At 58.1% G+C, this 14,377-nt stretch overlaps 1 protein-coding gene across 9 annotated transcripts in view; it reads left to right on the top strand.

Moving 5' to 3' along the window:
• Positions 1-1,675: 1,675 nt before the first annotated feature.
• The window catches only part of SLC44A2 (solute carrier family 44 member 2 (CTL2 blood group)), a 38,065-nt gene continuing 25,363 nt past the window's right edge, over positions 1,676-14,377 (top strand). For 2 of the 9 annotated variants that reach the window (XM_042844381.2, XM_005279591.5), the window contains exons 1-2: positions 1,699-1,815; positions 12,401-12,557. In XM_042844381.2, the coding sequence (XP_042700315.2) occupies positions 12,521-12,557 (37 nt within the window). In that variant the 5' untranslated portion in view covers positions 1,699-1,815; positions 12,401-12,520. Of the gene's footprint in view, positions 1,816-3,671; positions 3,745-4,423; positions 4,678-12,294; positions 12,558-14,377 lie in introns of those variants that run through there. The other 7 variants (XM_065575664.1, XM_065575662.1, XM_008175437.4 and 4 more) reach the window with 6 other exon arrangements.

The following is a 14,377-nucleotide window of genomic DNA, read 5'->3' on the forward strand; positions in this document are numbered from 1 at the left end:
CTAATGGCATTTTGGGCTGTATAAGTAGGGGCATTGCCAGCAGATCGAGGGACGTGATCATTCCCCTCTATTCGGCATTGGTGAGGCCTCATCTGGAATACTGTGTCCAGTTTTGGGCCCCACACTACAAGAAGGATGTGGAAAAATTGGAAAGAGTCCAGCGGAGGGCAACAAAAATGATTAGGGGTCTGGAGCACATGACTTACGAGGAGAGGCTGAGGGAACTGGGATTGTTTAGTCTCCAGAAGAGAAGAATGAGGGGGGATTTGATAGCTGCTTTCAACTACCTGAAGGGGGTTCCAAAGAGGATGGATCTAGACTGTTCTCAGTGGTACCAGATGACAGAACAAGGAGCAATGGTCTCAAGTTGCAGTGGGGGAGGTCTAGGTTGGATATTAGGAAACACTATTTCACTAGAAGAGTGGTGAAGCACTGGAGTGGGTTACTTAGGGAGGTGGTGGAATCTCCTTCCTTAGAGGTTTTTAAGGACAAAGGCCTGGCGGGGATGATTTAGTTGGGGATTGGTCCTGCTTTGAGCAGGGGGTTGGACTAGATACCTCCTGAGGTCCCTTCCAACGCTGAGATTTGATGATTCTATATGGACCAGCAACAGTCTATATAGTATGGCAGGACATGAGATACTGGACTGTATGGACCTGTAAGTGAGATCCATTAGGGAGGAGCTGTGGATACTGAGGTCTGAGGCCTAGTCCCCTACGCAGCCACCTAACGAGCTGGACAGACCCGTTCTTCTGTTCCGGACTGTTCAGGTTCTTGTCCGGTGCTCATCACTGAGGTATCATCTCCAGCGTGTTAGCCAAATGGGCTCGTTTCCCCCTGGAGCTGCCCAATTACCCCAAGGAGGCACGGGAGTCTAGAAGACGGCTTCAAGTTCTTTATTGATCAGTCAGCTGAGCGGGTGTCCCCCTCGACTCATGCCAGAGGGAGGAACACACCTTACAAGCACAACTGGGCTTCTTTTATACAGAGAGACAAACAACTTAGCGTGTCTAAATTCTGCTAACCTATGCATTGTTTAAATTCAGTTCTAGTAGTAATCAGGATACATCTGTTTAGCTTCCCGTCCTTCACATTCCTTTCCCAGGGTCCGTCCAACCCCCTGCCCTTTTCCATATATCTTCTATACATCCTGTATACGTGCAGCTTCATGCATGGGAAACGACAGTGAGAACTGAGATAAGCATGTTTACTGGGATAACAAGCAGAAGCCGAGATAAACATGTTTTTCGGTTTTTGGGCCTAACAAGCGCAGCAGGGGGCAGGCACGGGGCCAGCGGGCCTGTAACGGCTCGATCCTGCAGGGCAGAAAGGAGGGCGCTGACCTGGCATGGCAGGAGGAGAGATATCAGACAATAGCGACCGATGAGCCGATCTAGGGTGGAAGATGAGCTCTGTGGACCGAAGTTCTGATCTGCAGTGGCAGGAGGTTCCATACGGGGCTAGATGGACCGATGCCCCTCTGGGCAAGCCCAGGAGGGAGCTCTCTGACTATACGGACTGATGGTCCAGTCCCAGGCAGCAGGAGGGGGGATATTGGACCATATGGACTGATGGCCGGATGGGGCGGCCATGGGGCTATATGGCCCCGCCCCTCCCCAGGCAGGCGGCTCTCGTGGCAGGGGGCGGGGCGCGCGGCCCCCGAGGACCCAGGCGATTGGGGGGCCGAGCTCTGGGGGTGTGGCCTCAAGCCCCGCCCCCGGCGGCCGCCGGGCTGTGCAGGGCGAGCGGCTGCGGCGGAGCAGTGCGGGGAGCCGGGGAGCGCGATGGGCCGGAAGGAGCCGGACGAGGCTTACGGTAAGGGGGGGGGCTCGGCGGGGCGGGGGGGCTGCGTCCCTGCCGGGCGCCGTGCCCAGGATCGGGGCCCTCCCACGCCCGGCAGCTGGGCGGGAAAGTGCCCGAGGGGAGCTGGGGTGGGGCTGCCCCATGTGCTGGGCTCGGCCGGGGGGGGGGGAGCTGGGATCTCCAGTCGTACCCCCCCCCCCCGCGCTATTTCTCCTTAGGGCCCCCGGCAGCCGGACCCTGTAACGCCCACGGGCTGAGCCCCCGCATCCCCCACCCCCGGGCTTCCGCTGTCAGCGGGGGACGGTCAGGCGGGGGCTGTACGGCGGGGGCCAGGCTGGCGGGGGGCTGTGGGGGGAACCGGGCCCGTTAGCTGGTCCGCTGCGTGGCCGGGGCGAGCGATGGCTGATGGTGCGTGTCGGGGAGATGGGCGCCGTGGGGCTGGGTACAAAGGCAGGAAACCCTCAGGGTGCAGTGTAGTAAACCGAGAACTGCGTCCAGGAGACCCCCACCCAGACCTGGGCCCCGTCGTGCCGGGCGCTGCCCAGACCGTGACCGAGATCGGGGCCCCCTCGTGCCGGGCGCCGCCCAGACCGTGACCGAGATCGGGGCCCCATCGGGCCGGGTGCTGCCCAGACCCCCACCCAGACCTGGGCCCCGTCGTGCCGGGCGCTGCCCAGACCGTGACCGAGATCGGGGCCCCCTCGTGCCGGGCGCCGCCCAGACCGTGACCGAGATCGGGGCCCCGTCGCGCCAGGCGCTGCCCAGACCCCAACCGAGATCAGCGCCCTGTCGCGCCGGGCGCTGCCCAGACCCCAACCGAGATCAGCGCCCTGTCGCGCCGGGCGCTGCCCAGACCCCAACCGAGATCAGCGCCCTGTCGCGCCGGGCGCTGCCCAGACCGTGACCGAGATCGGGGCCCCGTCGGGCCGGGCACTGCCCAGACCCCAACCGAGATCTGGGCCCCGTCGCGCTGGGCGCTGCCCAGACCCCTTTAGTTACAGCACTCAGTTGTTCCCCCTTCGCGGGGAGCCCGCTCTGACCCGCCCCGGAGCACACACGCAGGCTGACGTGTGAAGATGGGGGCTGGGAGCACCGGAGATGTGATGTTACAGACCATTAGTTTCCTCCCCCCATTCTGCCCCTCACCCCGAGCTGTCAATCGTGCCCAGTTCCTGGGGTGATGTTTCCTAGGGGGAGGGGGTGTTTATCTGAACCAGCCCTGGGCTTGGCCGCCCGCCCCCCCACTTCCGTTTCGCATGGCGCAGGGCCCTGTGTTTCTAATCATCAGCACCAGTCGTGTTGTTTCCTTCCTCTCGGACTGACGGTGGCAGGGAAGGGAGCGGGGGCGGGGTGGCTGGGCCTGGGGCACACCCTGGTGTGACAGCCCTGTGAGAAATGCTGCCCAGCTCCCCCAGGCGGGTGCCCACACTTGCTGTCCTGCACAAGCAGCGCTGACAGCTGTGGGGGGGAGCAGGGTCTAGGGTTTGCCTCACTCCAGCCGGGGAGCAGGGTCGGGGGCCGCTCCTAGCAGGTCCCAGAAGCAGCGGCACATCCCCCCTCCAGCTCCTATGCATAGGGGCAGCCAGGGGGCTCTGCTCCGCGTGCTACCTCTGCCGCATGCTACCTCTGCTCTGCATGCGGCCAGCTCCTACGTGGAGGCGCAGCCAGGAGGCTCTGCGTGCTGCCCCGTCTGTGGGCACCGCCCCTGCAGCTCCCTCTGCCCGCGATTCCCAGCCAATGGGAGCTGCGGGGGCGGTGCCCGCAGACGGGGCAGCACGCAGAGCCTCCTGGCTGCGCCTCCACATAGGAGCTGGAAGGGGGACATGCCGTTGCTTCCGGGAGCTGCCTGAGGTGAGATCTGATGTGCCTGATCCTGGCAGCGGATGGCACCGCATCCAAACCAGCACCAACCCCTCTGCTCCGTAGATTCCTGCGCTCTCGGTAGGTGCTGCCGCTGCACCCCTCACCATGGTATCTGGGCCCCTTCCAGTCACATGGGGCTCGCTCGCTCGTATTCTCTCCCTAGGTGAGCGTACGGGATCCTCCCCCCGCGGCTAGAGCCCAGCCTGCCTGGGGGGCAGGGCAGGGCAGTCACCCTCCGGGAGGGGGAGAAATACCCGGCTTTAGACGAAAGGGCTGGGCCCTCGCCTGACAGCGCTGGGGTGGCTGGGAAAGGGCAGCACGGGAGGGGGGGTAGAGGTATTTGCAGGGGATGCGTCTCTCTCTGGAGGGGCTCTCCCAGGCGGGGTGGCGCCCAGCCCCCTGTACAAGGGGAGCAGCATGGCTGGAGTTTGGGCCGTTCTGGGCCAGGGGCACTTGTCTGTTGGGCCTGGGACGGAGCCCCCAGGCACGTTCCATACCCGGGCCGGTGACCAGCTACTCACTGGCAATTCGCTCCCCTGGCTGCCCAGGGGGGCTGTGTTCCGGGGCTGCAGATGAGGTGCCCCCTCCCGCCAGCTGGCAGCGTTTCAGAGCATGACATGCTGGGAGGAGGGGTGGAAGTGGGGCAGGAACTGAGGCAGGGAGGTGGCTGCCTTCTAGACATTCAGGACAGGGTGGGTCACAGAGCCACTCGCTTCCCAGGGACACGCCTTGGGAGAGAGCCCACAACCCGCCATGTCTCTTGCTTTCCATACATTTGGCTTTTCACTCCCAACCCTGCTGTGTTGAAACGGGGAAGCCCAGCTCCTGCCTGCAGTTAGATAGCGAAGTCCAAACCACTGAGCTAGAACGGGAGAGGGAGCATGCAAAGGACAAAGAACACTCCAAACGCAGGACCACCCACTGAACCCAACTCCGTGGTGAGGATAGCGTGCCTACCGCGGGGGTTTGCAAAGGGGGCTGCTAATGAGATGCACAGGAACTGCGGTTACGGTGAGAGAATGCAGCTGCTTCTGGGGTGGAGCGGGGGCTGTTTAACAGTGCACAGCCACAGCTTAGGGGGTGTGTGTGTGTGAGGAGTTCTGTGCCTAGTGGGATCTAGGGAGGAAGAATGCCCCGGAGAAAGACGGACCTGCTCCCTGGCTGACCCACAGAGACCTGCACCCGAAGCGGCTGTGGGAGGGGGTGGGGGATGTTTCCATCTGTCGGGTGCTGTTCAGTCTCCTGGAGGTTCAGATGCTGCCTAGGGCCCCAGTCCCTGGATTCAGACCCTTATGACCCAGAGGCTGCAGATCTTGGTCCAGCTGGAGAAGGAACCTCCCCTCTCTCAGTGGACTCCTGCCCCCGCTAGCTAACTCAGGGAGAGGGAATCTGAGCAAGGCAGGAGCTGACTCAGCCAGAGGGAGGAGAGGGAGTTTTGAGGGGTGGAGAATCATAGAAGATCAGGGTTGGAAGGGACCTCAGGAGGTCATCTAGTCCAACCCCCTGCTCACCGCAGGACCAATCCCCAACTAAATCATCCCAGCCAGGGCTTTGTCAAGCCTGACCTTAAAAACCTCCTAAGGAAGGAAACTCCACCACCTCCTAGGTAACCCATTCCAGTGCTTCACCACCCTCCTAGTGACATAGTGTTTCCTGATATCCAACCTAAACCTCCCCCACTGCAACTTGAGACCATTGCTCCCTGTTCTGTCATCGGCCACCACTGAGAACAGCCGAGCTCCATCCTCTTTGGAATCCCCCTTCAGGTAGTTGAAGGCTGCTACCAAATCCCCCCTCATTCTTCTCTTCTGGAGACTAAACAATCCCAGTTCCCTCAGCCTCTCCTCATAAGTCATGTGCCCCAGCCCCCTAATCATTTTTGTTGCCCTCCGCTGGACTCTTTCCAATTTTTCCACATCCTTCTTGTCGTGTGGGACCCAAAACTGGACACAGTACTCCAGATGAGGCCTCACCAATGTCGAATAGAGGGGAACGATCACGTCCCTCGATCTGCTGGCAATGCCCCTACTTATACAGCCCAAAATGCCATTAGCCTTCTTGGCAACAAGGGCACACTGTTGACTCATATCCAGCTTCTCGTCCACTGTGACCCCTAGGTCCTTTTCTGCAGAACTGCTGCCTAGCCAGAGAACCAAGCTCTGAGATGCCGCCAGTTCACATGCCAGGCAGGACCCAGCTTACAGGGAGAGCCGCAGATCCTGGCCACGCTGGGACCCGTCAGGGCAGCAGAGGCCAGGCCCGGACAGCAAACAACTGGTGGTTTGGTGCTGCAAACGGGTACTGGGTAGCGAGGCTGGAAACGCCGGAGGTGCCGGGACCACGTGAGGATTTGGAAAGAGGCAGGCGCTGCCCACGGGCCCCCACGGAGCCCCCAGCATCAGAGGGGCCCGGGACTGGCACAGTCACTTGGCCTCTTGCCTGTCTGGCTGTGCTAGCAGGCATGACATCCTGTTACCAGCCACACGGGTCACGTGCTCCCGTGGGGCCTGCAGAGGGATTTCCTCACCCCAGGGCTGGATGTTGTTAGCGGAAGGCAGGGGCCAGACTGGCAGCTGTGGAAACTGGCATCTGCTGGGTAAGCCCAGAGCGGGACCCGTGGCAGGGTGACCCCAAACCTGGGGGGATGGAACGGTTTGTAGAGTGGGGGTGCTGAGAGCCAGGGAACCAAACTCTAAATCCTGTAGGTGATGGAAACCGCTTCAAACCAGGGGGTCCTGCCGTACCCCGGCACCCTTACTTGTAGCACCTGTGCCCATGCCCTGTACCTGTTGCCGCTGGCGTCTCGAGGTCTCTGTCCGCACCACAGGTGCAGCCTGGGCCATGGCAGGATGAGCTGCTGAGTTTAGGAAGGGCCCCAGGTAATAAATCAGAGATTGGTCCGGAGGCTGGAATTAGGGAACCCGTCCTTCCTGTGTCCTGGGGCTGTCCAGACTGGGGTGGGGGGCGTCTGACCCAGGCTGGTCACAAGAGCAGCTTTGCATCAGCGGGAAGATCCACCCAGACCAGGAGACCGCCCCTGCGGCAGCAGGCCACAACCTGGTCAATTCCGGCAGGAGGCAACCAGGGCCCTGCTGAGGGCGGAGCTGAGAACCCCTCACGTCCTCAGCCCGGGGCTGGGGGGACGAGGCGGCTGCAGGGATGGAGCGAAGGGCATTGGGAGAGTTCAGCTGGGAGCCAGGACCAGACTTTGGTGAGGCTGTAGGTTGGGACTGAGGGGCATTGGTGGAGCTGGGGGGACAGGCCTGGGGTAGGAGGGGGCTGCAGGTCGGGAGTGAGGGGCACGGGCAGAGCTGGGGGGCAGCCCTGGGCTGGGATAGTGGGGGCTGTGGGTCAGGGTTGAGGGGCACCGGCAGAGCTGGGGGGCAGCCCTGGGCTGGGATACCCTGTTTCCCCGAAAATAAGACATCCTCCGAAAATAAGGCCTACTTACAGTTTTGCCTCTCGTTGTAATATAAGGCATCCCCCCGATAATAAGACCTCCCCGATAATAAGGCATCCACCGATGTGTACCGTATTCTTCTTCATTGAAATATAAGACATCCCCTGAAAATAAGACCTAGCGCATCTTTGGGAGCAAAAATTAATATAAGACACTGTCTTATTTTCGGGGAAACAGGGTAGTGGGGGCTGTGGGTCGGGGTTGAGGGGCACCAGCAGAGCTGGGGGGGCAGGGCTGGGATAGTGGGGGCTGTGGGTCGGGGTTGAGGGGCACCGGCAGAGCTGGGGGGGGCAGGGCTGGGATAGTGGGGGCTGTGGGTCGGGGTTGAGGGGCACCGGCAGAGCTGGGGGGGGCTGGGATAGTGGGGGCTGTGGGTCGGGGTTGAGGGGCACCGGCAGACCTGGGGGGGGCTGGGATAGTGAGGGCTGTGGGTTGGGGTTGAGGGGCACCGGCAGAGCTGGGGGGGCAGGGCTGGGATAGTGGGGGCTGTGGGTCGGGGTTGAGGGGCACTGGCAGAGCTGGGGCGGGGCAGGCCTGGGGTAGCAGGGAGCTGTGGGTCAGGGGTGAGGAGCATAGATCCTCCATTCTCCCAGGCAGCGAACTCTTCATTAGAAATCAAAACCAAATTAACCCGTTACCACAGGACACAAACCCAAGTTGGTTGAATCTGATAAACGCTTTAAACGGAAATTGTCCCTTCCCCCCCGGAGAGGTCAGTGCGGTGGGTCTAGCAGCTGCCGGTGGGGAGCGGGGCAGACAGACTAAACCCAATTTGCCATTGTGATACTTTCGGCTCTGCAGCGAGCCTGCGGCTGCCCAAAGATCTCTGGCTACGCCCCACTTCCCCGTGCCCCTCGGAGCCCATGGGGCAGGTGCGGCTGAACAGCCGAGCACGAGGCTGGAGACCTCGGGGCGGTTCCACTTTCGGGCTGCGAGGAATATGTTGGTTTTCTGCCCTGGAGAGAGGCCTCGGGGGGGTTTCCCGGGGCTCTGCGAACTTGCGGCTTCCTGGCACTTTCTCTGAAACGGCCTCTCTATCGAGCGCCCCTTTGATCCTGGCTGAACGGCAGATAAAAGCCGGCGGCATCCATCTCTTTTAATTAGCACCACTTCATTTCCTGTTGATCGGGTTGTGCTTGCCAGGACGCTGCTCGCCACCTCCTCTGAACAGCACCCACTGGGGCTGGCGCCCTGGGGCAGCCCCTGGAGATGGGGGGGTCTGGGGACTGTCATTGTGCGTGGCCGGAGGCTGAGGGCAGCTGGCTTGGGAGGTGACACTTTCTACCTTCTCCTCGTTCTCGTCCCCGTCCTCAGGCCCGGCAGCTCATGGCGTCCGAAAGCTGTGAGGCTGCGTCCGGGGCGCGGGCCGGGGGCTGGCTCGGGGCTCAGCCTGCAGCTTGTGGACAGAGAGGAGGCTACGAGATCGCGCCCACCCGGAGGGAGATGGAAACAAACCCGCAGAATCCATGTTGGGGAAGGAAAATGGCCAGAAGGGCCTGGGAAGGCCACGTGATGGGAAAGTCAAAGGGTGACAAAAGGAACCCAAATGGCTCTGGGTGTGTGAATAACCGAGCCAGCCTCCGGTGAGCTGGCCACGCCAGGGGCTGGGGCATCTCAGCAGCCTTGCTAGCCCTAGCTATGGGAGCTGCCTCTCTAGCCCAGCCCTGGGCTATTACTCATCTTGTACAGCTGGGTCCCGAGGCACAGAGAAACTAAGTGACTTGACCAAGACCACACAGGGAGTCAGTGGCAGAGCAGGGAATTGAGCCCAGTTCTCCTGAGGCTGAACCCCTGGATCGTCCTTCCTCCCCGCACTGCCTGGATCTCCCAGTCCCACCCCTCCAGGCTTCCCCCAGCACTGCGGCTCAGGGACCGGCTGGGAGCATTCGCCCTCTAGGCTGTGGTTAATCGGCCTCCCTCATGCATTCACACCCTCGTGCTGCTTGTTCCGTTCTCCCCACCCTCCCTGCAGCAGCCTGAGTGGCAGAATGACTCATGGCCCAGCAGGCTCTGCCCTGCCTAGGGCGCGGGTCTGGCCTCTCTCCTCTCCTCATCACGGTTGAGGCTTTCCCCAGCCCTCCTTTGTGCCTAGGGCAGCCTGGCGCTGGGCAGAGGGGTGCGGGTCCCTCCGTCCAAGGCAGCAGCTCCAGGAGAGGTGCTCGGATTCTCCCGCTCCTCCAATCCCGGCTTTTGTTTCGGAGCCGTAAATCGTGGCCTACCAGTCTGCCCCATGACATCACTGCCAGCCAATGGGAGCGCAGAACTGGGCAAGGGCTCACGGGCGACTGGCACGTAGGGCAGCGAGAAACGTGCTACTTACAGGTGGTGACTCCAAAAAGTACTCCCAGGGTGCGTCCTTAGACCAGGTCTGAGCCCAGCAGCAAATGATACAGCTGCCGGGAGGTAGATTCTGCGCTGGCTTAGGGGGGTTGCACAGGATGTACCGTCAATCTTTGGCTCAGTTACTATCCCAAGGAAGTTTTGTCTAGTGCTTAGAGCAACGGGGGCTGGGAGCCAGGACTCCTGGGTTCTATTCCCAGCTCTGGGAGGGAAGTGGGGGGTCTCATGGTTAGAGTGGGGGAGGGGCTGGGAGTCAGGGCTTCTGGTTTCTATTCCTGACTCTGAGTCAATGTGTCTAGTGGAGATTTATTTACAATCTAAATATAGCGAAGAGGGTAGACCACAGCAATGAACTGTAGGCTCAGGGGACAGAGTGGGCATGAGACACTCAGTGATTTCAACGGCAACCCGAGATTGGAACGCGCACCCTAGCGCAACGTGAATTTGGTGGGTCTCAGCCACGAACAGAACCGGTACCAGCTGGCTTCTTGCTCTCGATCCCAGCAGAGATGCCGAGGATGCTGAGATGGAGCTGAGGCCCTGGCAGGAGGTGGCGGGAAGAGAACCCTGCTGTCAGGGTTCCCTCCCCACTCTGGGGTACAGATGTGGGGACCTGCATGAAAGACCCCCTAAGCTTATATTCCACCATCTTAGGTTAAAAACTTCCCCAAGGCATAAATTCCTTACCCTGGGATGGTATCGCTGCCACCACCAAGTGAGTTAGACACAGATTCAGGAAAAGGACCACTTGGAGTTCCTGCTTCCCCAAAATACCCCCCCAATCCCCTTCACCCCCTTTCCTGGGGAGGCTTGAGAATAATATACCAATCAAATAGGTAACCAAGGTGAGCACAGACCAGTGCCCCTTGGGTTTTCAGATTCTTAAAAACAGAACTTTATTATAAAGAAAAAAGTAAAAGAAGCACTTCTGTAAAATCAGGATGGAAGGTAATTTTACAGGATAATAAGATTTAAAACACAGAGGATTCTCCTCTAGGTAAAACTTTAAAGTTACAGGAAACAGGAATAAACCTCCCTCTTAGCATAGGGAAAATTCACAAGCTAAAACAAAAGATACTCTAACGCATTTCCTTGCTATTATTTCTCTAATATTAGATGTATCATTTCAGTAGAAGCTGGATTACTTGCTTGGTCTCTCTTTTTGTCTCAGAGAGGACAACACACAGAGCACAAAACAAAAACCTTCCCCCATAGATTTGAAAGTATCCCCTTATTGGTCCTTTTGGTCAGGTGCCAGCCAGGTTATTTGAGCTTCTTAACCCTTTACAGGTAAAGGAGGGATTTTATGCTACCGTTAGCTGTATACTCATGACACCTGCCTTGCTGTGGCTCACCGTGTGTGCCCCCTGAGGCTCAGTCGAGGTGCTGGGACTGGCGGCTAGAGCTGTCTGCCCATGGTGCTGAGTACACGTTATGAACACAACAAGCAGAACCAGCTTCCAACCACAGCCCCGCACCTTGGTCCCGTGCCAGCGGTGGCCAGTGGGGTGGCTAAAGGAAGAAGAAGAAGGTCTAGTGGTCAAGGGCGCTAGCCTGCGACGTAGGTGAGCCAGGTTCAAATCCCTGCTCTGCCACAGACTCCCTCAGGCAAGTCACTTAGTCTCTCTGGGCCTCCAGTCCCATCTGCCCACTGGTGGTAGCAGCCCTGCCCTCTAGGGGTGTGTGAAGGAGGGTAGATGAGCACAACACATAGAAAGGCTTAAAGCTTTTTTTAAAGACACAATTCTAAGGTCTTGTCTATACACAAAAGCTTAACTCTGTCGGTAGAGTCACCTAGTGTGAACCTGGTTAGCCCGATATCAAGGTGCCTTGAACTAGTCTAGCTATTCCTGACAGGAAGGGGAACACGTTGTAGCAGCAAGACACCTTTACTCTGGCATACCTGCATCCGCACTAGAGGCTGTGGGAGTATGACTGTATCAGGAACCAACACAGTTCTACCACAACCACGGTGCCTCGGCCCGTCAGCAGAATAGAAACGTGCACGCACATCTAGATGTGTCTCTCTCCCACTTGTGCCTTCCCCTCATTCTCTGCATCAGGGACTTGTGAGAGGAAAGTCTCTTTTTCAGAGGAAAAGAAACTCAGATGTTCTGCCTGTAGCTGCTGTTGCACATGCCAAGCGCGCACGACTGAGAGGAGAGAAGAGAATTCAGCCTGACGCCAACCGCGGAGGGGTCAGAGCCCAGCTCAGAGCATTGCATACCTATTTTCATGGGTGTAAAAAAGTTTCTTTTGTTAAGCAATAAAACTTCCCCATTTTGTTGCCTTTTTATGGTTTAAGCAGCTACAACTGTTCACAGCCTGTCTGTGAGACTCCCTTCTGCCATGTGCCACCATGCTGCGCGGGCACTAAGGCATGGAGCTGCTTCATTGACCCCTTTCTTTGGGGAGAAATTCTTCGCAGTGCGTCAGATTCCGTGTGTTTGGGGGTGCAGGGGTTTGTGGTTGGGATTTCGCTGTGCAGAGCTCTGCTTGGCTGCAGGTCTGGCCATGCGAGATGGCTAGAATCTGATACATCTTCCATGTGAGGGACATCTTGAGAGATCCTATGAGTGCTAAAGAAAGAGCCTCAGTCCTGCTTTTGAACTGGCCCCTGCCTTGCACCTTGGGTGATGTTTCCACTTTTGTTCCCATTCTGATTCGGGAGCACTTGGCATGCATTTGGCAGAGGGTGTAAATGACCAGACGTGGCACAGGGCCTGGGAGAAGCAGGCCAACAACCCAGCCCTATCCTAGAGGAGGGTTGCTGTGCCTTTAAATGTGCTCGCTGAATGGGCCTGTTTTTATTGGCTGCTCATGGTCACACCCAGAGAGAAAGGGAAAGAGGGCTAAGACAGCCAGAGAATCAGTGTGTGAAAGAGCAACACAAGCTGCCTGCAAAGGGAGCTTTTTGATAAATACCTATTACAGGTTAGACCAGTTCAGCCAGAGAGGAAGAGGGGGCCACGGGAGCCCGACTGGGCAACCGATCCCCAGCTGACTGTGGGAGTCGAAAGAAAGTGAGCTGAGCTCCTGCAGCGAGTCGCTGGCATGGCGGGAGATGAAGAGAATTATTATGGCAAACACGGTAAGAAAGTGTGCGTCGTGCAGCAATGTCCAGTGTGTCTTTCTTCTCTGGGGCCTGCTAATGCCAGCCTCCTGCGCTCCCTTCCTGCTCCTGGCGCTTTCTTCCCCCTCTGTGGCGTGCAGGGGGCTGCAGTGGACAGCACTTGGTTCTGGGGAATCGGGGGCTGCCTCGCCTGGGTGCCTTGGGACTTTGCCAGTAGCTTTCTGTGCTCGGATGCCTTTCTGATTATGGGCATGGACGGACATGGCTGGCTGTCAGGAACCTCCCTGAACTTGAATGAATGTCTGCCAGTCAGACTCCTTCCCAAGCAGCTGAGGTCCATGGAAGGTAGAGAGGGTGCGGAGTGTTACGGTTAGCAGCTTCCTGGCTAAACAAGTCAGCAACTGCCTTTCCTCTGCGTTTTTTTTCAGTTGTGGTTAGCCCTGCCCTGGGACTGAATGGAGAAAAACGCTCTAAGCCCTGGTATAAAGGCACCCTGCACCCACAGAGCTTATTCCCTTTCTTGCAGGGGAATAGCTATAAAAGCACCTTTGTAATCAGTAGAAACACTAGCTGGCTTGTACTGCTTTCGATGGTGTAGTTAAAGCAGCATGACTTGTGTGTGGACAAGTTGTCACTCCCTTGTTGTGAGTCACTCTGTGTTAGGTACATAGCCCTGGGCTCTGGTCCCTCCTCTTTTAGACTCCCATGGCCACAAATTAACCTTGGAGTCTCTTGGCCCTGATGGCTGAGAAGCTGGACCTCCTCTGTGACCCTCACCCTTTCTGCAAAGGTTCAGAGTTCCCCTTGTGTCAGCACAGATGGTGGAGAATTCCCTCCCCCCCTTGCTTTCCAAGACACTGCAGGGGGGGTGGCTAGTTTGGGGGTAATTGCCACAAAGTTGTTGCTTGCGTGGTATTCTTAGGGAGGTGAACGTTCCAGCAAAGTTAGCCATCGCTGCCCCGGAGTGATCCAGGACTGGAAGAGCAGGGTGGGGCAGAACTGAGGTGTGTTGGCAGAGTTGGGGGCATGGGGAGCCCAGGACTGGAATAGAAGCAAGATGCACTGGCAGCATCCAGGCCTAGATTAGCAGGGAGGGGCTGCAGGTTTGGCCTGAAGTGCGCTGTCAGCTACCAGCTGCTCTCTCTCTGAACAGTGAGTTGTGATCCCCCTGAAAGGGGGAAAGCCAGGGAGCAGAAATCAAGAACTGTTTCATTTCACCTGTCCCTAGTGTCCTGCTGAGAGCTTGGTGATCTCTGTAGCTTGGCAAATGGGCCATGGTGCATTTTTGAGTGGTGAGTGGGAGCTGCAAACCAGCTGTTATAAACTCTTCTGCATAAATTCTCCCAGGTGGGGGTGGGGATGCAGCTGCTCTGAATGTTCACAGAAGTTGGCAAGAATCCTGCTCTGTAGATAAGGGAAACGGGCCTTGTAAAATCACTTTACTGCCTGTCCACAAACAAGGTGGCCAAGGCGGGTGCTCTCTGCATGTGAGAGATACAGAGAAGGAACACTGCACACTCATGTCTCTTCCACAAGTGCCAGCTGTAAGTACATGAGGTAGCTGGAATTTCTGGCGTATGTATGCTAGCTAGCCTTGCCCTGTTTTTCCAGGAAATCCACTTGGTTTCACTTTCAAAGCATCTGTGTATGCCTGCCTTGTGCACTGGCTCTTACCCACGTTTTGATCCAGGGATTAGGGAATCTCAGCAGCTCCTAGGCGTCTCAGAGAGGGATCCGGGCCTGGCTCCTTCTCAGGGTGGGAGGTAATGGAATGAGCAGTCTGGCTCCAGCTATTGAATTCCATCCAAGGAGTGCTTCGGTGGGTATGGGCGGTTGCA

The sequence above is a fragment of the Chrysemys picta genome, chromosome 22 (genome assembly GCF_011386835.1).
Source record: "Chrysemys picta bellii isolate R12L10 chromosome 22, ASM1138683v2, whole genome shotgun sequence".
Classification (NCBI taxonomy): domain Eukaryota; kingdom Metazoa; phylum Chordata; order Testudines; family Emydidae; genus Chrysemys; species Chrysemys picta.